Genomic DNA, 27,588 nt, shown 5'->3' on the forward strand with positions numbered 1-27,588 from the left:
CTTCACCCCCGGAAGTGATGCAGGGGAGGGAGGGGGTCGAAGCTGAGTCTGGCTGGGAGCTGTCGAGGGTGAGTGAATTGGACCCTATCTCTTCCCGTCCGTTTTAGGGAGGCTTTGCCTGTGCTGGGCTGTGGGGGCCGGGAGGGGTAGGTGGGATGTATGGGGTCGGGGGAAGGAGATAATAGGGCTGGGAAGAAGCATCATCCACCGGAATCATCCCTAAGTGCCCCAGTTCAGGAACCAGGCTCTCCAGCCCCCTGTGTGGGGGAGGGTCTTTGCCCATTGCTCTGTCCCCAAACGTGGTGGTGGTGGTGGGGGGGGGCTGTGGGGTCTCTGCCGCCCGAGTGGGAGAGTGGGGGGAAGTTGTGGGCTCTCTGTTCCTCTTACAGGGTTGTGTGTGTGGGGGGGGTGTATCCGCATCTCTTAACGATGGACCGCGGTGGGGGCGTCTGTGTCCATCCCTTTGCCATCTGAATGGGGGCGGTTTCTAGGGTCTTGTATCCGAAAGCCCCTGCAACAATAACGAACGTTAGCGCTCTGATAACAAATAGTTCCTCTGCCTATCTCCTTCTACCCACCACGTACCCCTCTTAGAGGTATAGGGTACAGCGGTTTCAGGGTTAGACCTTAAACAGAAACAGATTCTTCCTCTGGAGCTATTGGAGGTTATCAGGACTAGGGGTGATGGAGAAAACCCCACGGTATTAATGTATGTTAAGTAAAGGGTGGGAGGATTTAGTTTTGTTCCATACCTAGGAAATGTGGTGCTGTGATCTAACGTTCCAGTCCAGTGTTTTTTTTTTTCACCTCTTTTATTTATATGATCTTCCTACTTGAAGGCCATTTAAGTAGCTTAAGAGAAGTATAGTTCCCTGGCCCCAAGGGGATTAGTGATTAACTCATAGTATCTGTTGAAGTGATGATCATATTTTGTTTGTGGTGCTATATACAAGAATGCTAAAATGTCTTTCTATAAATTATCAACATCGTTATTGAAATACAACCACCTTTAGGGTGAAGGGTGGCCACCAGCTGGCTCATAAACACACTCCACAAAGGTATTCTTTTAAAAATATTTAGCAATAATCTAATGCTAAATGATGTGTGTGTAGATATACACGTTCATAGTATGTTTCAGAAAGTATGTGTGGGTGAAGTTATTCTTGTTTCCATTATTTGAAAATGCTGACCTTACCCAGCCAGGTTTTTAGAGTTCCATATACATCATGTATGTATTTATATTGACCATGGAAGCTGCAAATGTGCCCTAATCACTTCTATTGTTTAGGTTATATAGACATTATTATAAGTAATATTAATAACAATTTGGGAGTAACTTGTGTAAACAATGTTGAAGCAAACATTAATTTGAAAGACTATTTTTTTTCTACTACGATTATTGAAAGGAATACTTGGATTTCTTTATTCAGCATAGCTAAAACGATTGATGCTATGTTTTATAAAATACATGGATACCTTTTGATTTCTGTGGCAATTTGCCTGTTTTTCAGAACATTTTTCTAAATTAATTATTCCACCCTTTAGGCTGTGGTATGGGTTGTAACAACAATTTTGTTGTTGTTGTTTTTGTTTTTTTGTTTTTTTTAACCTCACAATTGCTAGAGAGTACTACATTCCAATACTTGATATTTGGCTCTTAAGGAAGAACTTCAGGTTAAGCTAGTACTATATTTTCTGAAGGCTCCCAATACTCAGGATTGTTCCAGCGTAAACTAATTATTCTGTCTCTAAATTTGGGGAAGCAGTTGACTAGAATGGTCAGAAGATATCTTTTTCTAAATACAAATTTCTAGTATCTAGTTAAACATAATACATGGCTAGTAGTTGTTGTTAATATTTGACTTGGACTAACAGTGGAAAGAAGTAATGTTGAACATTTGTGCTTCTTGAGTGTGCCTGAACTCAAATAAAGACTTTGCTGGGTCTCTGATCACTCACTTTCCAGGTACTTATCAGGAGCAGAAGGATGGTCTCTTGGCTAAAACATAGGGCTGGGAGTCATGAGATCTGTTCTTGGCTCTGTTTTCTTATTTGTTAAAAAAAATTGCCTCACAAGTGTGCTGTAAGGCTTAATTAATGGTCTGTGAAGAGCTTCTATAGCTCCTCAGATGAAAGGCAACATGCAGTATGCAACTAAGTATCAGTATTAGCACAGGTGGAAGGAAAAGAGCTGCAGAGGCCGTAGAGTACTTGATTTGTGTTGATAAACTAGATTTAATTCCAGTGCAACTGGTGTTAGAAACTTGTTGGAAAGTTCGGGATATACAGTATTTTTTTATTCGAATTATTTCATAATAGCTAATGATGAGCTAGAGCTCAGCATTCATAAATTTGTTTAAAGATTTCTGAGGTACTAAGGGTGTACTTGTAGCAGTAATACTCTTTGACAGCTCAACTTGATGCGCTTGTGATTCCTTTAGTCTTGAGACTTGATAACCTGTATGATCGCTAATTTGCCACTAGATCCCAGAAATGGGGTTTGGTGGCCTTCAGAATGCAGTGATTTGCTTTAGCTCTTAGATAAGTGTTGTCTTGTTCCTGATAAACTTGTCTGATGTGTTCAGTCTGTGATCATAGCAGTAGTTTCTATAACTCACTGGGTTTTATAAATTTTTGTAATAGCACTTTGGTGCTATGATCTTAAGCATTTAACACGAAGAAGGGCAACAGTATCAATAATAACGGGATGAAAGGGTGATTTGGGCAACAAAATCTAGGGCAGCTTCTTCTGTAAGCCTGGAAAAAAAGATTACTGGGAGGAGCACTGTCCAAAGGATAGAGGCTGCCAGACTATCTGACAGGCTTCAAATTCAAAGGACCACGTTCTGACCTCTTTTCTATATATGTCAATGAGGGTAATGAAGAGAACTCTGCCTGCTTCTTCCTTGCAGCCCTATGTAGGAGATAGATAGAATCCTGTACCTTGTGTTCCATGAATATGTGTATGGACTGGGAGGATAGATGGGAAAGGAATATTCTGAGCTATCATTTAAAAAAGAATCTTAGCCTCTATAGCTGTGAATATAACATTCCAAAAGTGAATCCAGTATAAACTGGTCCAGTGCTGTCTTCTGGACTCTGCAAACAATGTCAGTGCCTCTGTTGCCCCACATTCCAGCAGTCTTGGTGGTTTTCGCTGTTGTCGATGTGGGAGGTATTGGTTAGTGTCACTACTATTATTGAAAACCCTGTGGGTAGTGGTGAAACTGACACACTTTCATTCTGCTGTGTTTGTAAAAGGTACAAACAGCAGAAACAATTGAGCTGTTCCATTAGGCATTTTGGTACTGTAGTAATGAGTATTCTAGAAATATTTAAGTACATTTTTGTTGGCTGGGATGGAAGGACACCAAAAGTGGATGCTGGGAATTGTTAGAGTAATGGAGATTCTTCCCACTCCCAAAACTAAGGCTGAGGAAAGATCTTTCCTATCCTGGATCCTGATGGGATGACGGAATACACTTTAGAAATATTAGAGGCTTACTAGCCAGTGGATACAAAGGAGCCCTGTAGCAACCCTGCTAGGAATCCCAAAACCTGCCTTCTTCCATGCAGCTGGGTTTCTCATTAAGGGGTTGCCTCTTATCTTTCGGTCTCCTTCATCTTTATTTGCCCCGACTGGCAGGCTTTGTTCTCTGGCTGTTGGGTGTCTAGCAATTTTTTCAAACACTATCTTAAATGGCTTCAATGTTTTGTGGATTATCTTCACTGGTGACATGGATTAATTGTATACTTGACTGTAGGTTATTCTGCAGTAATGACATAGTAACTCAACTTGAAACAATGGTAATTGCATAGTAACTTACGTTAGCATGTGTTGTCTTCTGGTAAAGAGCCAACTGCAATTTACCCTCTGTAAACAGATCCTAGTAAACTGAATATACTAGTTCTCTTGAAGAGTGTGTACAAATGCTAGGCAGCCTTCTATACAACTGAGTTATCTTGGCAGGCAAGAGTCTTCTTATCTTGTCTAGAAGTCTCATAAGAGTCAAATATTTATAAGCTGGAATGTTAAGTAGTTACAAATTAAGGTCAGTAAACCCAAGAGTGCTAACTATAATCCTTTAGCTGACATCTACTGTAACTTCATGCTGCCATGACATAGCGTCTTGGGAACTGCTTAGCAGAGGCAACTTTGTTATTCAGAGAGTCTGAGAGCCCTAGGGATGATGGTAGTTGGAAAACCAAATATGAAATTGCAGCTCTGATGCCATGGCAAATATAATCAGTATGTGTTGTTTATACCTACATAAAGGGGATCACCTGTAGAACAGGTGAGGTAGTTGTATAGCCTTATGTACCTCTCGCTTCACATTCTGTGTGAGGTTCTGAACTTCACAGTTCAAATATGATAGAAGAATTACAAACCAGGGCAATAAAAGTGATCCAAGAACTGGAGGCTAAGACCTGAAGAGAGTCTGAGGGAGCTACGCTTCTGTAGAATAGAGAATCCAACATACTCATGTTGTCTATAAATACCTTCAAGATAGATATACGAATGGGAATTATTTAGAGATTTATTTAATAATTTGTGGAAGTGATGGAAGAAGAACTGATACCTTGAAGGAAAAAATTAGGGTAGATATTAGAAAAGTGTTCTTTAATGGGAGCATTTGGGCAGTGGAAGAATGGTGCTTGAGGCACTATTGCTCCGATATAGTCAAGAACTCTTTGGTCATTTGTAGGAATACTGCAGAGAACTGAACAAAATGTAGGGAGGTCAGACTAGATTAAAGCATGGACTATGATTAGAGCCCTACCAAATTCAAGGCCATGACGGTGGCATAATGGACCGTGAAATCTGGTCTTTTGTGTGCTTTTACCCTATACTATACAGATTTCACAAGGGAAACCAGTGTTTCTCAAATTGGGGGTCCTAACCCAAAAGGGAGTCACAGGGGGGGGTCATAGTATTGCCACTCTTACTTCTGCGCTGCCTTCAGAGCTGGGTGGTCAGAAAGCGGCGTCTGTTGGCTGGGTGCCCAGCTTTGAAGGAAGTGCTCCGCCAGTAGCAGTGCAGAAGTAAGGTGTCAATACCATACCATGCCATCCTTACTTCTGCGCTGCTGCCTTCAGAGCTAGGGAGCCCTAGAGTGGTAGCTGCTGACTGAGGGCCCAGCTCTGCAGGCAGCAGCGCAGAAGTAAGGGTGGCAATATCATACCATGCCATCCTTACTTCTGTGCTGCTTCTGGGGGCAGCTCTGCCTTCAGAGATGGGCTCCCAGCCAGCAGCCACTGCTCTCCAGCAGCAGGGAAGAAGTAAGGGTACCAGTACCGCAGCCCCCCTACAATAACCTTGTGACCCCCTCACAGCTCCTTTTTTGGCTCAGGACCCCTACAATTACAACACCGTGAAATTTCAGATTTAAATAGGTGAAATCATGACATTTACTATTTTTAAAATTCTATGACTGTGAAATTGACCAAAATGGACCCTGAATTTGGTAGGGCCCTAGCTATGATACTTTACCGACATTTCACAGAATAGTTCTAAATAGCACCATTACTTCTGTAATATGTGCTTTAGAGCAGGCAAACTTTTTAGTAACCAGTAGTGCTACTATTGAACTTCTGTCAGTTTTTCCATTATAGCCGAAAAGTTAAGCTGAAAAAGTGAGCAAATTGATAGCCAAGGCTGTCATGCTGCTGTTAATGTGTCATTGGGCATAAATATTAAACAGATCTCAACAAGAGTGTGTGATACACAGATTCTGTTCTTTTATTTGTGCACAAAAGTGGATGAGCAGCAATTTTTACTCTGGATTTCCTAGCTTTTACAATCTAATTTCTTTTTGCTTTCATGTATCTAAGCCTCAGTCTGACCCTTTGTTAGCCTTATGGGGAGGGGAAAAGGCCAGTCTCTTCAGACAAACATTAGAGATTACTATAAAAAAATCAAGAGTGTGTGTTTGTCTTCTAGAGATGGGTTCAAGCAAACAAGTTTGAATCCAAACCTCCTTTAGTTTGTGGGTATCTGTATATGGGGCAGTGGTACTATTCCCAAGCTGAATATTAAATGTTTGCATTACAGAATTTTCAATATAGGAAGGCCTCACGGTACGCTTGTTCAATATTTAGATACCAATGTAATAGACACTTCAGAAATGCTGAAGATAAAGTGCATAAAGTATCCAAGCTTCATATATAACTCTCTGTATCTGAAGTTGTATGTTATGCCTTCTGTGCATTAATAAAAACTGTAGCTATTATGGTTGGTACATTTTAATTTTTAAAAAGTGAACAATCATCTAATGAATTCAAAGGTGAAGTGAAAGCTGCCTTTATTTTTTTTTAAGTGCCAAGCTATTATCAGAATGCGTGTGTTGGCTCAAGCTATTAAAAAACACACAAAAAACAACCAACCAAACAAAACCTTCTAAAGGAGAACTAAAAGGCTTTGTTATTGGTTATAACCTGAGTTCAAGCACTCAAGGGTTCTATATTTCTGGTGTAGCTATTGATGGTGATTTTGCTAACTTCTAAACCGAATCAGAGGTTGCATTCCTTATGCTGCTAACAGTAATACAGAAAGCAGAACTTGGAAATCAGGCCTTTGCAGGTAGTTTAATATTAGCTTCTCCTTTACTTACCAAAACAGAACTAGATAAATTCATGGAGGATAGGTCCATCAATGGCTATTAGCTGGGATGGGCAGGGAGGGTATCCCTAGCCTCTGTTTGCCAGAAGCTGGGAATGGGCGACAGCGGATGGATCACTTGATGCTTACCTGTTCTGTTCATTCCCTCTGGGGCATCTGGCATTGGCCACTGTCGGAAGACAGGATACTGGGCTAGATGGACCTTTGGTCTGACCCAGTATGGCGGTTCTTAGGTTCTGTTTTAAAAATAAACAAACTGTATAGAAGTCCAAATATATTCTTGTTACATTTTTATTCTTAATCACGTCCATTTACCTTAAGATTTTATTTAAATACAGAAATTAAATACTGCCCCCAGGCCAGTGAAGGAATTTCCTTGGGAGTTGACTGTGCTCAGAACAAATAATTCTTGTGTGGCGCTAACATGTAAATTACAATATAATAATGAAAATATTAAGGTGGATAGCAAAGTTTTTGTAAACTTTCTATGAGCATCTGAATTCTAAAACCTGACTTCATTAGGTATTTTGGCATCTTCCTCTTTTTAGACTTTTACAACTTGTCCAACAAGTTGCCAAAGTTACTACCTACAGTTTGGGTCTTTCCCACTCATGCCAAAATGTCCCACCATGCACTGAACCTGTGTCATAACACCATTAATCATCTGAAGCAGGGAATCTGCTTTTGGGGAGAAAAGTTCAATTTTATACATTACTCGGCAGTTGTTTGCTTTCCAGTACTCTTATTTTCTACATATAGGAATCAATTAAGTATATTTACATTGACAGACCTACTTGGCTTTGACCAAAACTAGATTTAATTTTCTTATAAAATGGAAGCAGTCTCACAACTTCTAAGAATTCTTAAGGAAAGTAAGACAGGTTAAGTCCCACAAACATGTTTAATTCATACTGCACTCTAAAACATTAGTCTTACAACTACATTTGCTTATTGCTGGGAGTGAGGGAGTTGATGTCTCCTACTCAAGCTGATTTGACTGTAGTCTGGGCAGAGTTTTCTACAGATTCTATTTTGTCCTGAGCAAATCGATAATGTTCAATGAGATAAGTTAGGGTTACCATATTTCAACGATCAAAAAAGAGGACAGGAGGAGCCCCGCCCCCGTCCTGCCCTAGCCCCGCCCCTGCCCCTTCCACTCCCTCCCACTTCCCGCCCTCCTCAGAACCCCCAACCCTCCCCCCCACTCCTTCTCCCCTGACTGCCCCCTCCTGGGACCCCTGCCCCTAACTGCCCCCCAGGACTCCACCCCCTACCTAAGCCTCCCTGCTCCTTGTCCCCTGACTGCCCCCTCCTGAGACCTTCCCCCCATCCTAACTGGCCCCCTAGGACCCTACCCCCTACCTGTCCCCTGACTGCCCCAACCCTTATCACACCCCCACCCCCAGACAGACACCAGGGACTCCCACGCCCCATCCAACCACTCCCCACCCCCTGACAGCCCCCCCCAGAACTCCCGACCCATCTAAACCCCTCTGCTCCCTGTCCCCTGACTGCCCCCTCCTGAGATCCCCCACCCTAACTGCCCCCCAGGACCCTACCCCCTACCTGTACCCTGACTGCCCAAAACCTTACACCCCCAAACCCCAGACAGCCCCCCCCGAACTCCCGACCCATCCAACCCTGCTCCCTGTCTCTTAACTACCCCCCCCCCCAGAACCTCCCTGCCCCTTCTCCGGCCCCCTGGCCCCCTTACCGTGCCGCTCAGAAGAGAGTGCTGCAGAGCAGCACGCTCGGCAGCAGGGGAGGGGGGAGCAGGGGGAGGAGCTCCAGACTGCCGGAGGCCCGAGGCGAACGGCCGGCCGGTGATCTGCGAATGCAGGGAGTGGGAGGGAGGGAGAGAGAGGAGGGGAGTGGTCTCAAGTTGCAGGGGAGAGGAGGGGGAAGTGGAGAAGGGGCTCTGGCTGTCAAAGCCCCGTGTGAGTGGCAGGATCCGGCCGGCTGCCCTGTCAGCCACAAGCTCTCTGCATTGGGGGGAAATCCGGACATTTACAAATTCCCCCCGGACGCTATTTTTAACTCAAAAAAGCCGGACATGTCCGGCAGAATCCGGACGAATGGTAACCCTAGATAAGTGCTTGCAGGCCAGCTACTTCCAAACACATCGGCTGGAAGTTGAAGCAGGACAAATTCAGACTGGAAATAGGGGTAAAAAATTTTCAAGTGAGGGTTATTAACCATTGGAACTAGTTACCAAAATGTGTGGATCTTCCATCACTGGAGATTTTTAAATTACAATAATGTTTTTCTAAAATCTCCTGTAGGAATTTTTTGGGGGAAGTTCCCTGGCCTTTTTTTATACAGGAGGTCAGACTAGATGATCAGAGTGGTACCTTCTGGCCTTAGAATCTATGAATCTAGGATTCTGCACATCAGTGTCAAAAACTTTACTATCATACCTTACATTTGTCATTTACCCTGCAGCCTTATTGCCCTTAGCTTGTGCAATATGATGGCATCACAGCTTAGCATACTTGCTAATTTTGCTAGTGGTTGTGCTGGTGTGCTACTTTGGTTATTCATAACTTCTGTATTAGAAACCTCAAGTAACAATGAAGTTATGCTAAAGCCTATAATGAACTCTGGAAATAACATGCTTGGCTATTAGTATTTTAGCCTTTAAAAAATCAGTAAGCTTACGGCTTGACTTTTCAGAGTGGCTAAGGATCCAGAGTTGCCAGTGAAGTCAATAAGGAATTATGAAAATTAGACCTTTAATCTTTAAATAGCTGGAGATGACTAGTGCTATCAGTAAAAACATCTTTGCTTCTGAAGCAAAGAGGAACAAATCTGAGTATCATGCAGTGAAAGAAATATTCATTTACTTGTTAAAATGTTGTCATTTAAAAGTATCTAGAGGATAGGAACTGGACTGGGAGGCAGGAGACTCGGGTTCTGGTTCACGCTTTGCCACTAACTGACTCCATACCTTTGAGTGGTCACTTCATCTGGCTGTGGCTTGGTTCCCCTCCACCCATTGTCCATAAACTCTTCAAAGCACAGTCTGTTTCACACTATGTGATTGTACTGAGCCTAGCAGTCTCAGATGGAGCCTCTGGGGGCAACTGTAGTATACATAATAAGAAAAGCTAGTGTGCTAAGCAGGCTTCTGGGTTTGCATGACGGGCTTCTTAGGATTATAGCTTGTATGGAGAAGACCAAAGAAATCATCAGCTCACCATCTACAAGTGCAGGATATAGCCCATGATATTGTACCTGTGTCTAAAGGATTTATAAACTTTTAAAAAATGATGTTCAATAGAAATAGAAAATGAAAAGTAACAAACTCTGCGGTTACTTTGTGGTTCTGGCCATAAAAGATAGAGGTTTGGAAGAAGGAAAACATCCAAGAAACAATGCAAGGACAGTGTGACGGGCTACCTTTGCTGAAAAAGCAAAGGGATCCAAAAGCAACTTCAAGCAATGGGTCTTCTAAAGAACAAAACTAGTTGTGAGTACCTGTGACGGGATCCCCAGGATGCAGCCTGGGACTGTGGGACCGCTGTGCCCCCTGAACTCTCTCCAGCCTGGGCTGGCTCTCACAATGCCTTGCTAGTGACCAGCAGCAAACCCCTCCAGGTGCTGTTATCACTCAGCACGACCGCATGTGGAGACCCCACACCCAGCTATATTGCATGAATGCTCCCAGAGCCACTCATGAATCTCACAGAGAAAGGCACCGGAGCCCAAATTCCCCCCGCTCCCAGCCGTAAACCTCAGGAATATACCGTCTCGCACTGCTCAAGATGAGCAATGCAGATTTATTAATTGGTTCACCCCTTCATCAATGGAAAGTGGGTATATACCAGCCTTTGCAAAACCTGAGCAGATTTACCACACATTTCAGGCAAACTCACTGATGAAGATAAACAGTAAAACAAATTTATTGACTACAAAAGATAGATTTTAAGTGATATTAAGTGATAGGAAAAAGTTAGTTAGTTACCAAAAAAAATAAAATATAAACATGTAGTCTAAACTCTCAACCCGATTAGACTGGGCAACAACTAGACCAGGGGTCGGCAACGTTTGGCATGCGGCTCGCCAGGGTAAGCACCCTAGCGGGCCGGGCCAGTTTATTTACCTGCTGACGCGGCAGGTTCGGCCGATCACGGCCCGCACTGGCCGTGGTTCGCTGTCCCGGGCCAGTAGGGGCGGCGGGAAGCGGCGCGGGTGAGGGATGTGCTGGCTGCGGCTTCCTGCCGCCCCCATTGGCCCGGGACGGTAAACTGCGGCCAGTGGGGGCCGCGATCGGCTAAACCTGCCACGTCAGCAGGTAAATAAACTGGCCCGGCCCGCTAGGGTGCTTACCCTGGTGAGCCGTGTGCCAAACATTGCCGACCCCTGAACTAGAGTAAGTAGTTTTTCTCACCCCACTGGATATTGCAGTTCATAGTAACAGATTTCATCCTTGAAATCTGGGCCAGTCCCCTCAGTTAGAGTTTCAGAGTGTCCTTGTTACTTGCAGCATAGGTGGGTGAAGGAGAAAGGCCCAGCATGTGGCCACTGTGTCTGTTTTATATCCTCAGTCCCATGTGCTTGGGGAGTACAAGTCCAGGCATGTCTGGGGGCATTGCTGAGTCTCCAGACAAGGTTGAGCAATTCCCCTGGTGTGGTCTCATGCAGGTGAGTCATTGAATTGTAGCTCCCTTGCTGGACAATGGCTGTTGATGGGTTGTTTGACACCCCGCCCAGGTTTTGGTTACTTTCCTTGCTGTTGCCTCTGGGGAGCTAATATGTGGCTGATTCCCCAACTTACAGCATGTTTTAGTGACAACCATACAACACAATTCTCATAACTTCCTATGCATTAATGATATACATATATGGATAGAGAAATCACTTTCAGCAGATCCTAAACTTTCCCCTGATACCTTATAAGGCATGCTTTATATGTAATATCACAATTATATACAGATGAGGAATATCAGGGGTTACAGGATGCTCCCCCAAGGTACAGAATGTGTCAGTCTTTTAGATATGACTTCTCCTATCATCTTTCACTTTGTTCTTCAGTCTATTTTCTTCAGCTAGCCTTGTTCTAAAATTAACACAGCATGATGGGCTGAAACACCTACTTGTAATTTTTTTAGACTGTATTTATTGCAATTTGGAAGCATTTGACGTTTTATACTATTGCTCTTTCCCTTTCATAGTATGCATTTGGATAAAGAACATAGCAGAATAGGTGTCTTCTGTGCAGAGTGCATGGAAGGAAAACTTACTTTAATGGTACATTCCTAGACTACTACTTTTGCTAACACAATGTCTAGACATGATCGTTTAACAAATTCTTAACTACTTCCCAGCTATTATGGGACTCGTTGCAGGGTAGCTATGGATGTTGGAAGACGGTCGCAGTTCATGCTACTACGAAGTGTCTGCAATTCTGATTCTTGGCATAGCTAATTGGCCCAAAAACATTGGCTGCAGTTGTAGTGAGTTTCTGGATCTGCTGTAAACTGGCTTCTAGAAATATAGGATGACATTTCAAAGGTGGGGGGTTTGTCCCCTGATTCCACACTTCCTTTCCCTATCTAGCTCAACTTTAAACTGACTTTTCTTACTTAAATTAAGGATTCCCTTGAGAGAGAGCTTCACATCAGCGGATCCTAACAGTTTGTAGGCTTCAAAATTCCAACTCGCCTGCTGATTGAGCAATGTGGTGTTCAGCTCTTCCATCGCTTGATTTCACTATAATTTCGCCCACAAGTAGCAGCAGCCAAAATTGTACTCCGTCACTTTCATACAGAGCTGGCTGCAAAGACAAACTAGGGAGGTTTGTGTGATCCTAATCACTTTTCTCTTTTAATAGGTCTCATGCACAGGATGTGTGTATTAATCCCGCACCCTAAAATAAAATATTCTGTTTGCAGAAGTTTGTGCAAACTTTTTCCAGTTTTGATTCATCTGAGTTCACATCCCTTGGGTTTGGACCCAAAACTCAAAGCAAAGCAAAATTCATCTGACATTAGAATTTTGCTTCATTTTGTTTGGTTTGAATTTGTGCAAAACCAGAACTTGAGTGGTTTCACTCATATTTATAAAACTTCTCGGGTTCACTGAAAGGTTCTTGAACCTCAGCATACCTGATTAGAGCTCCTCAATTACCACAAAACCTGGAAAACCTTTCCTTTTTTTTTCAGGCTTCCTTGTGAAATATTTCACACAGATTTACTTCTGCAGTGGATGGGACTAAAGCCAGTTGTACACAACAAACTTTTTTAGGCATAGCTATGTCCGGCAGGGATGTGAAGACGTGTGATCCCTGACCAATATAGCTGAGCTGGCAAAAGCCCCTAGTATAGATGCATTATACTGCCAGTTTAGCTTATTTCGCTTCATGGGAGGAGAGAGGAGGACTGGGGCTGGATACGCTATGCTGACAAAAGTGCACCTTTGCAAGTATAAGCTTTGCAAGTATAAGCTTTGTCCACAGTACTTTGCCAGTATACCTGTACTGGCAAAGCCTTCCAAGTGGAAACGTGGCCCAAGTCCATTTCTATCCACCTCCCTCTGTTTGTATATAAAGCCTGCTGAAGAGGGCAAAAAGAGTATGATCATACTACTGTTGTTTTCCTCGCAAAGATAACTGTTTCCTTCTCAACTGCAGAAGCTCTTACACCTGGAAGGAAAGCGACTAGAACACTAGTTATTCTGCCTTTACAGCCTTTCCATATTAAAACGATGCCTTTCTTGCAGAGATCAAGAGTGCCAAAGCACCAAAATGGGGAAGCATAGGAAGCCAGAAGGAGATGCCAAAAAGTCTTAAAACCACTGCATGATATCCAGCAGAAGGGGAGGAAAAGTGAGGGAAGATATGGTGCTCTTGATGACTTTTTGCATAATCTTTTTTCCACAGAGTACTAAACAACTAAAAAGTTAAGGGCCATCTTCTAAATTGCCTTGACACCAAAAATTTCTGTTGACACCAGTGAGGAAGACGTTATGAACTGACAGTAGCACATGGCCACGATAACTTTGTAGCCATGACCCGGGGACCTAATTAAAGTGTACGTTGGCCCTCCCCTCTGATCTTCTGGAGGACCTTTAAATATATACTTGAGTAGCTAGGACTTCCCTAACTGCTAGCTCAAACTTATTCTTTATTTTGAATCCCACATGTTGTGAGGTGTGGGTAAGTCTAACCTTACAAGTTTAGCAAACCAGTGGTAAGAACTTACGTTAAAAAAATACCAGCTTTGAAACCAACTATCTCTTGATGTTTGGAGCTATTTAGAGATTGATACAAGCGTCAGGGTACTTACTGTACAGTTTGAACCCAGCAATGTGCAACACAACTGAATTAAAAATAACTAGGGAAAGGTTGGAGCTGACTGTTTTAACAGATGTTAAAATTGCTGGCATCTGGCACTATATAGTACGTATCCACAGGTCAGCCAAGGTGGAAACTACTTCACGATACCCTGGAAAACGTTTGGCTTTCACTAGCTAGGCCTGAATTATGTCAGTCTTTGGTATCTCCAGAACTAAATTTACTCTTTGCATTTTGTACTGTAATTAACTGGAGACACAGATTTGATGGTCCAGACTCATGATATTTTCAGATAAGTATTGAACGGTGTAGCCCTTCCCTGAAAAAGCAGTCTTCCCCCTCCCCCATCAAATTGCTTAAAGCATAGTTTGTCATAAACGTGGAATATATAAAATCTGTTAAAATGTTGTCTCTGTGCTGTTTTTCCCCGAGGATGGGTAAAAGCACTTCCTGACAACTTCAGAGATTTTTTTTTTTTTTTAGATGCTCCCAGATGCCCAATTCCTTGAACTCACACTGTCATTTGAAGCTGCTTTACCCTGAACTGGTTCTTTTTGGTGTACTTGGAGCAGCATGGATATGGGGGTCAAAAGCAGTTCAAGGAAACATGGACTGTCATTCCCCATCCACTCCCTACTGCTTTCCATTGGAAAAGCTCTATGGGTATGAGCAAGTCTCCAGCTTGCTTCTTAACAAGCCGTTCCAATTTAAACAGTGAGCAAAGAAGTGGCACCTCTCAATCAACTGATTCTGCTCCTTGAATGTATTGAGCCATATGTGCTTCTTTACTACTCTTATTAGTACTGCAGAGCCAATGCAGCTCCAGAAGAGTGAGCTGAGATTCTTTTCTAACTTGTGCATGAACACAGTTGTTGAGTAGGTTCTGCAATCAGAACTTCTGTTGCATAAGCCGGAGAGAACCCAGCCTGTTTTTCAGATTTGGGGTTGAATTTGCAGGGCTGGGAGTTAAGAAGCCCTCTGTTTGCCAAGAAAGATAGTTATGTCTGCACTAGAGCTGGAAGGTGTAAATTCCAGCTCAGGGAGACATACCTGCACAAGCTTGATCAGAACTAATGCACCAAAAATGGCAGCGTGAGTGTAACTGTGGCAGCGCGACTGGCGGGAGAGGCTAACCACACCGAGTAAGTACCTGTGGTCTTGGACAGGATCTTACTCAGGGCATCATCTTCTAGTGCCTCCTGCCGCTTGCACTGTTGCGGCTATACTTCTATTTTTGTGTTTTTTGTATTTTCTATTTTAACTCTGAACTAGTGTGTGTATGTTGCTTCCAGCAGCAATTCACACTTTTCAGCTCTAGTCTAGACATACCCTGCCTGTGTTTTATCTGGACGTCCATGAGGCACAATAAACGTGGAACCTTACAATGCTCTTTTTTGGGGGTGGGGGGGCGGTCCCTTTTCAGAGTAGAGCTACACTGAAAGTGGTATTTATTTGGTTCTCCTAGGGATTGGATGTCCCCTTACTCGCTACTAATTGCTGGTTGGTGCATATACTAGAGTATAAAAACAACAAGGGGTCTGGTGGCACCTTAAAGACTAACAGATTTATTTGGGCATAAGCTTTCGTGGGTAAAAACCTCACTTCTTCAGATGCATAGAGTGAAAGTTACAGATGCAGGCATTATATACTGACACATGGAGAGCAGGGAGTTACTTCGCAAGTGGAGAACCAGTGTTGACAGGGCCAATTCAATCAGGGTGGATGTAGTCCACTCCCAATAATAGATGAGGAGGTGTCAATTCCAGGAGAGGAAAAGCTGCTTCTGTAATGAGCCAGCCACTCCCAGTCCCTATTCAAGCCCAGATTAATGGTGTTAAATTTGCAAATGAATTTTAGTTCTGCTGTTTCTCTTTGAAGTCTGTTTCTGAAGTTTTTTTTGTTCAATTATAGTGACTTTTAAATCTGTAATAGAATGACCAGGGAGATTGAAGTGTTCATTTACTGGCTTATGTATGTTACCATTCCTGATGTCCGATTTGTGTCCATTTATTCTTTTGCGGAGGGACTGTCCGGTTTGGCCAATGTACATGGCAGAGGGGCATTGCTGGCACATGATGGCATATATAACATTAGTGGATGTGCAGGTGAATGAGCCCTTGATGGTGTGGCTAATGTGGTTGGGTCCTCTGATGGTGTCACCAGAGTAGATATGGGGACAGAGTAGGCAACGAGGTTTGCTACCAGGATTGGTTTCTGGGTTGGTGTTTCTGTGGTGTGGTGTGTAGTTGCTGGTGAGTATTTGCTTCGGGTTGGGGGGTTGTCTGTAAGCGAGGACTGGCCTGCCTCCCAAGGTCTGTGAGAGTAAGGGATCATTTTCCTTGTTGTTTTTGTAGATACAGACTAACACGGCTACCCCCTGATACTTGATACTAGAGTATGCACTCTAACTTGTCTTGAATGCAAGAAATGAAGCACCTTGCTAAAAGTCATAAAAGCACAGTCTACTGAAATGGCTGTAAGTTGAAACTTCCATTGAGATAAAATAGTGTTGCTGTATCCAATACCTTAATTATATTCTGGGTACAAATAACAATGTAGTAATCTGATGCTAATTATCTCTGAAACTGAGCTAATGCTGGCTAATATCGCTCTAATCACTGACTAATTGAAAGGCTACATAGTTTGTAGAATGTTACTATTACAACAAATAGATTTCAGTTGTGTAAAAAAATTGCAAATTCATCAGGTGTTCTCATGTATAGTAGTAGTTGGTTGTATTTTTAAAGATGCATTTTACAGTTATTGCAGTCTGCTTTTAAAGTGTAAAGATTTCTGAGTAGTCCTCTTGTTTTACAGCATTCCATGTGGAGACCTGGAAGTCTGAAGGAAACTTAAAAAAAGAAATGATCCCCCGTGGATTTGAGATTATGTAAGTATTAAACTTTTTGTGACGCTTAATAGACATTTGAGAAGGTAAAACTGCTATTAGAGCAGCCTGACCGTTCCCCTCTCAGAGTAAGATAACTAGAGTTGACATCTGTAAAGTTTCCAAGGTGGAAATCTTGGATGGATAGGAGGAAAAGTGAAAGAGCCTGAAGAGGTAGCAGTGTAATACCCTCTTACATGTATCCTAAGAAATACTACGCATTCTGGAGCATCTGAACAGAGCTGGAACATCCATGCTACTCCCAATAGCCTCTCCTCAGCCTCTGCTCCTCTGGATACTATGTTGTCATGCCATACATCCAGGATTCTGTAGGAGTCTGGATTAATTTCTGTTGGAAACTTTGTATGGATTTGCTGGGAGATGCTGAGACAGTGAGGATATCCTGCAGAACTTCAGCCATGCTGTCACCATGGAGTATGCTCCCTGGGTTACGATGGAAGGGGGTATACTAATTAGCGTGGCGGAACTTCCATTTGTAGTGGAAATCCCTAAACTTTTCGTTTCTGTCATGCAACGAAGGGAGATCTGTTTTGGGTTTCCCCCGACACCTCCTGACATTTTGTCCTATTGCTCTCCTTTCAATTTTGTAAGTTTTAATTTAAAAAATTCTGGTGCTATTTTTCTTCTATAAACCACATGCTGTTTATTGCTTATGACTTCATTATTCTTCAGGTATTAACGGATTCTTGTCTCACTCTTGGTTCCATTATATTACTGGTTGCAGTTAAACTTAAGGTATTGCCTAACTGAACCCTCCAACCCCCAACAAAAACCCCAAACCTGCTGGCTTTTTGCCATTCTTATGGAATGTTCCTATTTCTTTGACTTCAAAAATAATTGCTATGAAGGAGTCAGTTTTATTCCCTTCAGTTACTTTCTTACCCACTTTTTCCCCCCAATTACTTTCTTACCCACGTTTTAAAATTAATGGCTGTATTAATAAGATCTTCCTAATGGTTTCTACCTCTTTAATTTTATTTCATGTGTAATATTGAGGTCTGCAAATCTTATTCTTAGTGGTGGTGACTACTAGCTGCTGGGTTCTCAGTTGCTTCCTTCTGGTTGGAAAAAGTAGATTCACAATGGTGCTCTGGATTCTCCACTTTCTGGTTCATGAGCCTGTCTTCCACATAACATAGACATCTCTAGATGATTCATGCTTAGCTGTACATTTTTGCTCAACAGCTGGCTGAGTAGTCAAAATCCTTCAGGAGTACAGTATCCTGTGGCTTTGATTTCCTCAGATTTTGGTCCCAGATTTTATTCTCTAGCAGTAGTAGAGTCTAACTAGTGGTACCTGCAGCTTTTTCCTCTAGTTTTTATCATTATTTACTTGTCCTGATGTTTTTATCAAATTGCAACTCACTTATTTATAAATATGTTTAGTGTATATTTTTTTACTCTGTCCTTACGGCTTCTGGCAATTACACTGCCTTCTAATACAAAGATCTTAATATTTGGATACATCTGAACTTACCCATTCATATTAACATTCTAACTGAGAATCATCTCCTCAAGTTTCAGTTGTGCTTGCTTGGTCATACTAGATGATCGAGATCATGTTGCTTATTTCCTATACTCATTTTATAATCAGAAGCAGTTTTTTTTCTGATCCCCTCTAAAGTCTGAACTCTCACCATAGCTCCTGATGCTGCAATTGGATCTCTTCTCCCCCATCTCTCCCAATAAGAAATATAATTCCCCATGTGCACAATTTTCTTTTCTCCATCCCATGCTGTTGCATCTCTCACTTTTGAAACACTAGTGGAATGGGAAGCAAAAAAGACTAGCAAGCAAGCGGAGTGGATCCAGCAGTGTGAGAACAGCATTCCCACACTGAAGCAACACTGGAAAACAACCAGAAAGTTGCAGAACAAGGTATGTGGAGAAATTGACTGTGGAGGTAGCTGGACACTTTTTTTTGTTTTTGTTTTTGTTTTAGCTGGTTTTGCTATTTTTGGAGCAAGAGTACTTAAAAGAATTGGAACGTTGCCTCAGGTTTCCTATACTACAAGAGAAGTGAGCAATTACAACAGTGGTACTTTAAATCTCTTTTGATGTCTGCTTGTAGTAGGTAGGATTACGTTTTGGAACAGCTACTCAGTAGAGGGAAGGGAGATGTTCCATTTCTGGACAAATAGCTGACACTGTCTGGGCTCTGCTGGTGTGGGTGTTGTGCTATTATTAGTAAAGCACTGCTAACAGACAGCTAGTCTCATAATAAAAGACAGATGGATTGGAATATAGGAAAATCTTTTCTGAAGGGGAGAGGTGCGTGGGCAGGCATTTATTTGAAACAATAGACTTGGTTAAGTTGCACAATATAGGTTAACCTAAAACTAACTTCTGACAGCATTTTCTGAAACTACCATGACGATAAGATCTTCTCACCTACAGCGTCTGTTGATAACATTGACTGACTGAGACTTTCATGCTATGTAATATAATCACTGTCATTAGGAAAAGTAGTAATGAGATCAACATTGTCATATTGTAAAAAATGACATGACCAGACTTAAAAATATCAGAAATCTTTTTCTGTGGTGAAACCAATCGTTACTTAGGAAGCAGGAGAACAAAAATCACACGTACAGCTTTTTCTCTCCTGCTGATAAAAGCTCACCTTAACTGATCACTCTCCTTATAGTGTATATGGTAACACCCATTGTTTCATGTTCTCTGTGTGTGTGTGTGTGTGTGTGTGTGTGTATATATATATCTTCCTGCTGTATTTTCCACTACATGCATCCGATGAAGTGGGCTGTAGCCCACGAAAGCTTATGCTCAAATAAATTTGTTAGTCTCTAAGGTGCCACAAGTACTCCTGTTCTTTTTGCGGATACAGACTAACACGGCTGCTACTCTGAAGCTTGATTATGTAAATCACAATCATGCAATGTGAACTTTCTTCTCTTCTTTCTAGATATATAGGAACATAAGAATTGCCATATTGGATAAGATCAGTGACCCATGTAGTGATCCATCCAGTATCCTGCCTCTGGCTTGGGCCAGTACCTGCACTAAATCCTGCACTAGTAGGCAGTTATGGGATATCCTGCCCAGAGGGAAAGTTTTCCTAACCCCCAACAGCTAGAGGTTTTCTTACACCCATATGCATGATGGTTTATACCCTGCCAGATGCCTACCTTTCTAAAAAATATTTGCTATAACGCTGGATTTTCATTTTACTCAGTTTCTCTTGCATGCTTTACTTAAAAACAAAAACTTAATCTGTGGTAGCTACATTATTCAGTTACCTAAGTACTGCGTATTACTTCTGGAAGGTGATAGAGCTATTAGCCATCCATTCACAAGTCAATTGGGATTCAGACTCAGATCAATTTAAGTAAATCCAGGAGGGAGTTGGTATCCTGGAATTTGCATTCAATACAGTAGTGTTCCATTCACAATTGATTGACTTTCAGTAGAGTGAAATTACTGTGATGCAAACTGCTGGGGAAAGTGGCAAAGTGGACCTGCAGGCAGATTGCATATTTAATTATCAAAGAGCTATAACAGTCATGTCAAGTAGCATTTGGCTTTTTAAACAAGCAGCCCTTTTTATAATAATTGGGGGGAAATAAAAACAATTAAGCGAACCCTTAAAATATAAACTAATATAGATAGCACTGTTAAATCAGAGCTTTACAAACATTAAATGAATACTTGCCCCCATATACAAATGGTATGTCAAACGATGCAGATTACCTAAAAGATGTCAAGGATTTGGTGTCATGAGCTCTGGTCAAGTGTAGGTAGTCTCTTGGTCTATCCAAGGCCGTGATCAAGTGTCTTGATGTTTTGGTCTTTTGGCCTCGAGATGAAAACCTTGCCTTTGTTTCAGGGACCTTGAAGTGAAAAAATTCTCTAAGAAGTCTCTTCCATCTCTAGATTCTAGCAAACTGAATGGGATAATGAGGAAAAAGTTGTTTTGGTTTTTAGAGGGGGGAAAAACAGAGCCATAATGGCTGAGTTACAGTATATTGTGTGAACTGTGAAACTAACAGCCTTACCTACCACCATCGGAACAAATGGTCAAAACAAGATAAACATATATGAATTTATTGCTTGTGGGATGAGAGAAAATATATTGATTAAATTGCTGTTGCTTACTTGAGGACTCAAAATGGCCACCTCTGTTGAATTAGTTTTCTGGAATTTTTTATATTCATTCACTATTAAAGACTCCTAGAGGAAGAGGATCTAAGGGTATGCCTCCACTGCATTGGGGGGACAGGGTGTGTGTGATTGATTGCAGTACATGTAGACATACCCTAGCTAGCTTTAATCTAGTTAGTGCCGGTACCTAGAACAATGAAGCAGCAGCAGCAGCACAGGCTTCTGTCCAGGCTGTACAAGCCTGCCTGATACGCTGGGTATGTATTTGGGCAGCTAGCAAGCACTGCCGTTTGTGCGTCACTGCTATTGGTACCTGTGCTAGCTAGACTAAAGCTAGCTCCAGTATAACTAATGTGCTGCAGTCACACCTCTGATTGCAGAGTAAACATACCCTTAGTTTCTGAAGCAATCATTTGCCCTTGGTACCACTTCTGGTAATGGTAACTGGCAACTGCCTTGAATTACAGATCCAAGTCCTGAAGCACTTACAACCTGAACAGACAAAGGGCAGGAAGGAATAACGCATCTTTATCTATTTGCCTTTTTTGTATTTTACCTTGGTTACTTACTCTTCCTTTTCTCATCTCTCACTGGTTCCAGGTTGTGGAAGTAAAGTAACAGGGAAGCTGTAATGAAAAGGCACTAAAAGTCCAGTTTCTCATTGGAGGCTGTTGCTTAATTGACAGAGGCAAGATACAAGCCAATAGTTATGACTGGTGGACTTGAGGAGGAGAAATAAGATATACAAATTTGTACTTTGAGTTACTCTGATTTTCCTAAACGTTTAAGCCCTAAAACTGCTGCCCCTTGGCATGATAGTTGTCAAAGGATTTCTTTTAGTTTTTAATCTGAATCTTTTTGCATGGGTAAAACAACTTTTTTATAGAGCGTATAACTTTCATAATTTGATTAGAATGAAATGGCTACAAAAGAAATTATGGTTTTTGGTTTAAATTTATAAACTGAAATTGGGAGTATTAACTCCTTAGTATGTGTGTGTGAAACTTTCATTGGAAAATCCCCCTGCAGCCCCTCATACTCCTTCTCTCCCAAGGGACTGGGATAGGTACTTGAAACCATGAATAGCCCTTCTATTAAATACATATTATAATCTTCCAGGAAAGATGCGTGTCCCTTTTTAACCACCTCCCCCCTCTGTAAACATGCAGCATGCATACATACATGAAAACAAAAAACTAGATTTCAGATGTTGGTCAGAAACTGACCAAAGCCAACAAAAAGCCAAAGTTAATGCTGGGGTTTCTGACAGAACATAGTGTCCTTGGCTTATGTTGCTTTGTTTCACAGTCTTGTATTCTATATGTTAAGTGTATCATGGTTTTTTAAATGATTTCCTCTAAAATATTTCTGGGTTGGAGTAGTCTGCCTTGATGAATTCTGCACATGAATCAACCTCTTTGTAACCTATGTTACAGTAAGAATTTTAGGAATTTCCTTTATTAGGACCCGTTAGTATACTGCAGCTGCTGAGTGAGCTGCATTGATTTCTAGGTAAAGCAACAGACCTTAGTTGAAATTGCCTGTATTTATGGCATACACTAGCTTTCTGTACATTATTCCTCTTCAGTAAGCAAAGCTTAAACTCCTGAAGTTAGTCTCTTGTTTATTTTTCTGTGAATGTTACTTAACTACTTAATATGGTCTCCGTGGGAAAACAGTGATTTGATTTTAAACCTTATTTCCAGGTTAGTCGACTCCCACTGATGGCATGTTGAAGTTCATTGAACAGCAGCTGAGAGGGCGTCGGATCAGAAGGGGACTGCTCTAAAAGCTGGGCTTGCAACAACATGGGCCAGTGTGTCACTAAGTGCAAGAATCCTTCTTCCACCCTTGGCAGCAAAAATGGAGATAGAGAACCTAGCAGCAAGTCTCATGGCAAAAGAAGTGCAGTTCACAAAGAAGAACATACCTCAGTATGTGCAAAATCCTCTGGCGACATACTTGTCAATGGGACAAAGAAAACGGATACTGCTTTAGATTCTAGTCAACCTCCAACTTTCTCTGGGGATGCAAAGAAAGAGCCTGTTTCCGGCACCGAGGAATCGTCACTTCAAAGGATTGGGGAATTGTTTAGGAGATACAAGGACGAACGAGAAGATGCCATACTGGAAGAAGGCATGGAACGTTTTTGTAATGACCTCTGTGTTGACCCCACTGAATTTAAAGTGCTAGTCTTGGCTTGGAAATTCCAGGCAGCTACCATGTGCAAATTTACAAGGTTAGTTCCTACAGCACTTGTAAATATTTTATATGTTCGAATATATTCTATCTTCTATACGCCGGTGAGAAGCCCTGTTAACTTTGCATGCTCATTCCTTTTTCATATAATTTGATTGAACTTCAGCAAAAAAAATTAGTTATGAAAGGAAACACCGTTCATTTTCTGCAACACATCAGTCTTCTGCGCTTGAAGGCACACTTCAGAAATTATACTGCCTATGGTGAAAAGTGCATTAGCAATCTCTGAACTTCAGTATAACGCTGACATATCATAGTCAGTCTTATCCTCTCGAGTACCAACTTGATAGTAATGTTAGATACTGCTGAAACTGATTTCTACTTTAATGCAAATAAGAGAAATGTAACGTAAAGTTAGCTACTAATATCTGTGTAATCCACTGCACTTACTTTCCATTACCATTCTGATAAAACAGCCTACTAAGAAAATTCATCTCCTGTACAAGGTTCCCAGACTGCCAGTGTTGGACGTGGCATTTGTGCATTCTAGGAACTAGAGGCCAAAATGTTTTTCCTTGTTTTTACATTTTTGTATAGTGTCTTTCACACTGGTCAGCAGCAATGCTTTTAAACACTATATATTTACAGCACCACTGAAATGTAGCTTTCTCTGAGGTGGAGGGTGGCAACCAGTTGCCTTTTAGCACATTTCACAGTACTGGGGAGAAGGGAAACTCCTAATTATACTCCTGAGGGAATTCTGCACCAAAAAAAATTCTGTGCACAATATTTTAAAATTCTGCAAATTTTATTTGTCAGTAAAATGTGGAGGCTGGCTGCACAGAGGTGGAAGATCACCCTGCAGTCTCCTCTCCCTCACCCCTTCCCCCCGGCCCGGACACAGACTCGGCATTGAGGCTGCACCCAAACCTGACGCAGTGCAAGGGGCAGGCTTGCCCCAGAAACACCCTGGGGCCCTGCCTCTCTGCACCAGGTGTGGGCAGGCAACTCAGCTCAGCAGGATCCAAATGTGGAGGGGCTTCGTTTGGGGGGACCGAGGTGTGGTGTGAGAGGGTTCTGTGTGAGGCAATCTGGGTGCGGGTGGCTCAGTTGGGGGTGGGGGTGTGTGTGTGTGTGTGGGGGGGGGATCTGGATGCACAGGGGCTCGTGGGGGGGAGGGAAATGGGGCTTTGCAGGAGGGTCCAGGTGAAAGTGGTTGGGGGTCAGCCGGGGGGAATGGGGCTTGGTGGGGTGGGGGTCCAGGTGCAGCTGGTTGGGGCTTGGTGGGGTGGGGGTCCAGGTGCAGGGAGCTCAGTGGGGTGGTCAAGGCGCATAAGGGGTGGGGCTCGGGGTGGGGGTTCGAGTGTGGGTTGCTCTGTGGGTGATGGTCTCAGTGCAGGAGTGAGGGTACAGATGTAGGAGGGAGGGGCTCATCAGGGCCCCATAGGTGGGGGACTGGTGCTCGGTGGGGTGGGAGTTTGGGGGGGTTCTGGGTGGTGGAGTGGGGGAGCTCAGCAGGGGGGTCTGGGTGTGGGGGAGTCTGGATGCATGGGGTTGGGCTGATGGGCGACCTCTCCCCCCACGGCTGAGGAGCGATGGGTGCAGGAAGTGGGGCAGGGTGTGGAGCCGGGGAAGGTTTCTGGGGGTGGGTCAGACCTGGCCCTGGCCACTCTATGTGGGGGAAGTGTGCTCCTCTCCCACCCAACCCTCAGCCCAGCCGGGAGCAGCAGGTGAGCCCGGCGCAGGGTAGGAGCCACAAGCTGGGGCGTCTCCAGCCCCAGGTGGGGCTGGGGGAGCTTGGCAGGGGCATTTTGGGGGTATGGGGGATTCTGGGAGTGAGAGGGGTGAGGCTCAGTGGGGGGGTCTGAGTATGGGGGGGGGTCTGGGTATAAGGTGTCTGGATGCATGGGGGTTGGGCGGATGTGGGGTGGGTCTGACCGGCACAGGCTAGGGCATCCCCAGCTCCCTCCCCCCTTTGATTTACCTCTGCGCCCGCTGCTCTGGGCACCCAAAACCATGCACAAGCACTGCTGGGGGTGGGGCACATGACCACTCTTGCAACTTCCCTTTGCTTAGGGAAAAAGTCATTTTTCTGTGGGGAAGCAAAGAAATCTACAGATGTGAATTCTGTGCCCATGCAGTGGTGCAGAATTTCCCCACAAGTATACTTAACAAAAACCAAGCCAACCAAAATCCTGAGTTTTTCAATGCCCAGTCAAAGAAGACAGATCCTCTCTTCCGAATATTTAGATTTGTAGTAGCTCTAATCAAATAGCTAGTGGCCATAATTTCAAAAGATTTAAGAAAACTATTTGCATAGCACACTAATGGGTGGCCTCACATTAGATGCTGGAGGTTGGGCTTTCCAGTACTATACTACCAACAAGAGTCTCCAGGATTATTGCACTTTGTCCTAGGAAGTTCCAATGCCCAATTTTTATTAACTTTTCTGTTTCTGTGCGGTTGCCTCATGCCTACTAGCCATGTCCGCTGGGAAATAAAGGAGTTGGTATATCAAGTCTTGTGCATGGTACTGCCCAACTATTAGACTGGCTCCATTCAGCACCAATATAATGCTCTTCCTGCTGCAGACTGTCAGAGTGACATCCTTTCACCAGTAGAATAGCTATCATATGTAGCAGTAGGTTTCAGGCAGTCTGGCTTGCATTGGACAGATTGTTTCTCAAAGTACAACTTCTATTTTTTCTCTAAACAGAGAAAAGTCCACAATGTGCTTATTATCATATGAAATCTAACCATGGGAACTGGATGGGCCATGGAGCTAGTAGTAGAACAGAGCTTTCTACCTGTAGATTGTCAGGTTAAAAATGTCCCTAGATTGTAGGAACTAAAGACCATTTGTATATAACTGTTCAGTAGCCTATGTAAATTGAGTTGGTGATCTCTGATCAGTGTCTGGTGAGCAGGTGCCTGATCATTGACTATCACAACCAGAACCCTGTCTCCAAAGCATTATTTGGGACAGGCACCCAGGGTAGCTTGCATTGATGTTACCTGTACTATGCTTTGGTGGGGGAAAAAAGAGGGAGCCTTCAAGCCTGCCAATCTGGCATCTCTCCAGTGTTAAATTCACTTAAAAGTAAAGATAAGAGGAACACGAAGCATTGCCCATTCAGGCCACACAGAATAATCCCTTTCAAATGTTAATGGCACCCCAGTAGTGTAATTTAACAGTGCTGCAAACTTGGATTCAAAAGTAATTACAAACTTTTAAAATTCAGATTTCATCCTGAATAGGCTACTTAGCAGCTCTCACAGCTGACATGTAAATACTTCAGATGAAAGGGGAGGGTGTGCTGATTTTTGCAGTACTTGGCCTTACTAGTCTTATCAAAGGAGGTACATTTTTGGCTCTAAGTGGCTATATTCAGATAGGGTTTTATAGTTTGTGTGTGAAGGTACTAACAGATGGTTTTTCTTTTGCTAATAGGAAGGAGTTCTTTGAGGGCTGCAAAGCAATAAATGCGGACAGCATTGATGGCATTTGTTCTAGGTTCCCCAGCCTCTTAAATGAAGCCAAACAAGAAGATAAATTCAAGGATCTCTATCGTTTCACCTTTCAGTTTGGCCTGGACTCTGAAGAAGGACAGAGGTCTCTACATCGGGAAATAGCCATTGCCCTTTGGAAGTTAGTTTTCACCCAAAATAACCCCCCTATATTGGACGAGTGGTTAAACTTCCTAATTGAGAACCCCTCAGGAATTAAGGGAATCTCCCGGGACACATGGAACATGTTTCTAAATTTTACTCAGGTGATTGGACCAGACCTTAGCAACTACAGTGAAGATGAGGCCTGGCCTAGTCTCTTTGATACCTTTGTGGAATGGGAAATGGAACGAAGGAAAAAAGAAGAGGAAACCAAATGTATTACATGTTCAGACACAGAAGGTCCGTGTATAGAAGAACAGACTTAACAGCATTTAAGCAGCAGAGACAGAAATAACCTGTTGCCCTTCATTAAATGTAAACTCTGGACCTTTCTGGAAATTACTGAGGCTCCAGATTTTTCTACTTTACACCTTTCTCTGCCTTGTATTTGAAAGGGCTCTAAAATGCTGTATCATGGTTTAGGCACTTTCTTAATTTTGGTTATACCTTCAACTCTTGCCCTGAAATATTTGACCCTGGCTACAAGTTAAAAACAGTTATTGTTTTTTTTTTTTTTTTTTAAAAGATTTCAGATTAGTATAAATCTGACATTTCTTGCACAATGTAGATCTTTTTGTTAGGTTTAAATTAACATTGCTAAATTATACAGTGCCAGATTCAAGTTTTGTATCCTACACCTATCGGGGCAGGTCTGTACTGTGTGTAGTGCTGTTTACATTGTTGAAATTTTAGGTTATATTAATTTTAAGGTTTTATACCAATATGAATAGCAGTGTTAACTGCTAACTACAAATGCATTAATTCCCTCTAAAAACAATG

At 42.6% G+C, this 27,588-nt stretch overlaps 1 protein-coding gene across 1 annotated transcript; it reads left to right on the top strand.

Annotated features, from left to right (window-relative positions):
- Window positions 1-10: 10 nt before the first annotated feature.
- DCUN1D3 (defective in cullin neddylation 1 domain containing 3) lies at window positions 11-27,475 on the top strand. Its single transcript, XM_065412504.1, has 4 exons — window positions 11-68; window positions 16,731-16,803; window positions 22,647-23,179; window positions 26,591-27,475. The coding sequence occupies exons 3-4, from the start codon at window positions 22,749-22,751 to the stop codon at window positions 27,072-27,074; spliced, it is 915 nt and encodes a 304-aa protein (XP_065268576.1). The 5' UTR covers window positions 11-68; window positions 16,731-16,803; window positions 22,647-22,748; the 3' UTR covers window positions 27,075-27,475.
- Window positions 27,476-27,588: the final 113 nt, after the last annotated feature.

This window comes from Emys orbicularis, chromosome 10 (assembly GCF_028017835.1).
Source record: "Emys orbicularis isolate rEmyOrb1 chromosome 10, rEmyOrb1.hap1, whole genome shotgun sequence".
Lineage (NCBI taxonomy): Eukaryota > Metazoa > Chordata > Testudines > Emydidae > Emys > Emys orbicularis.

Coding starts and splice junctions, on each gene's coding strand:
- DCUN1D3 (XM_065412504.1), top strand. CDS start 22,749: ATGGGCCAGTGTGTCACTAAGTGCAAGAATCCTTCTTCCACCCTTGGC. Junction 23,180..26,590: donor ACCATGTGCAAATTTACAAG/GTTAGTTCCTAC, acceptor TTTTGCTAATAG/GAAGGAGTTCTTTGAGGGCT.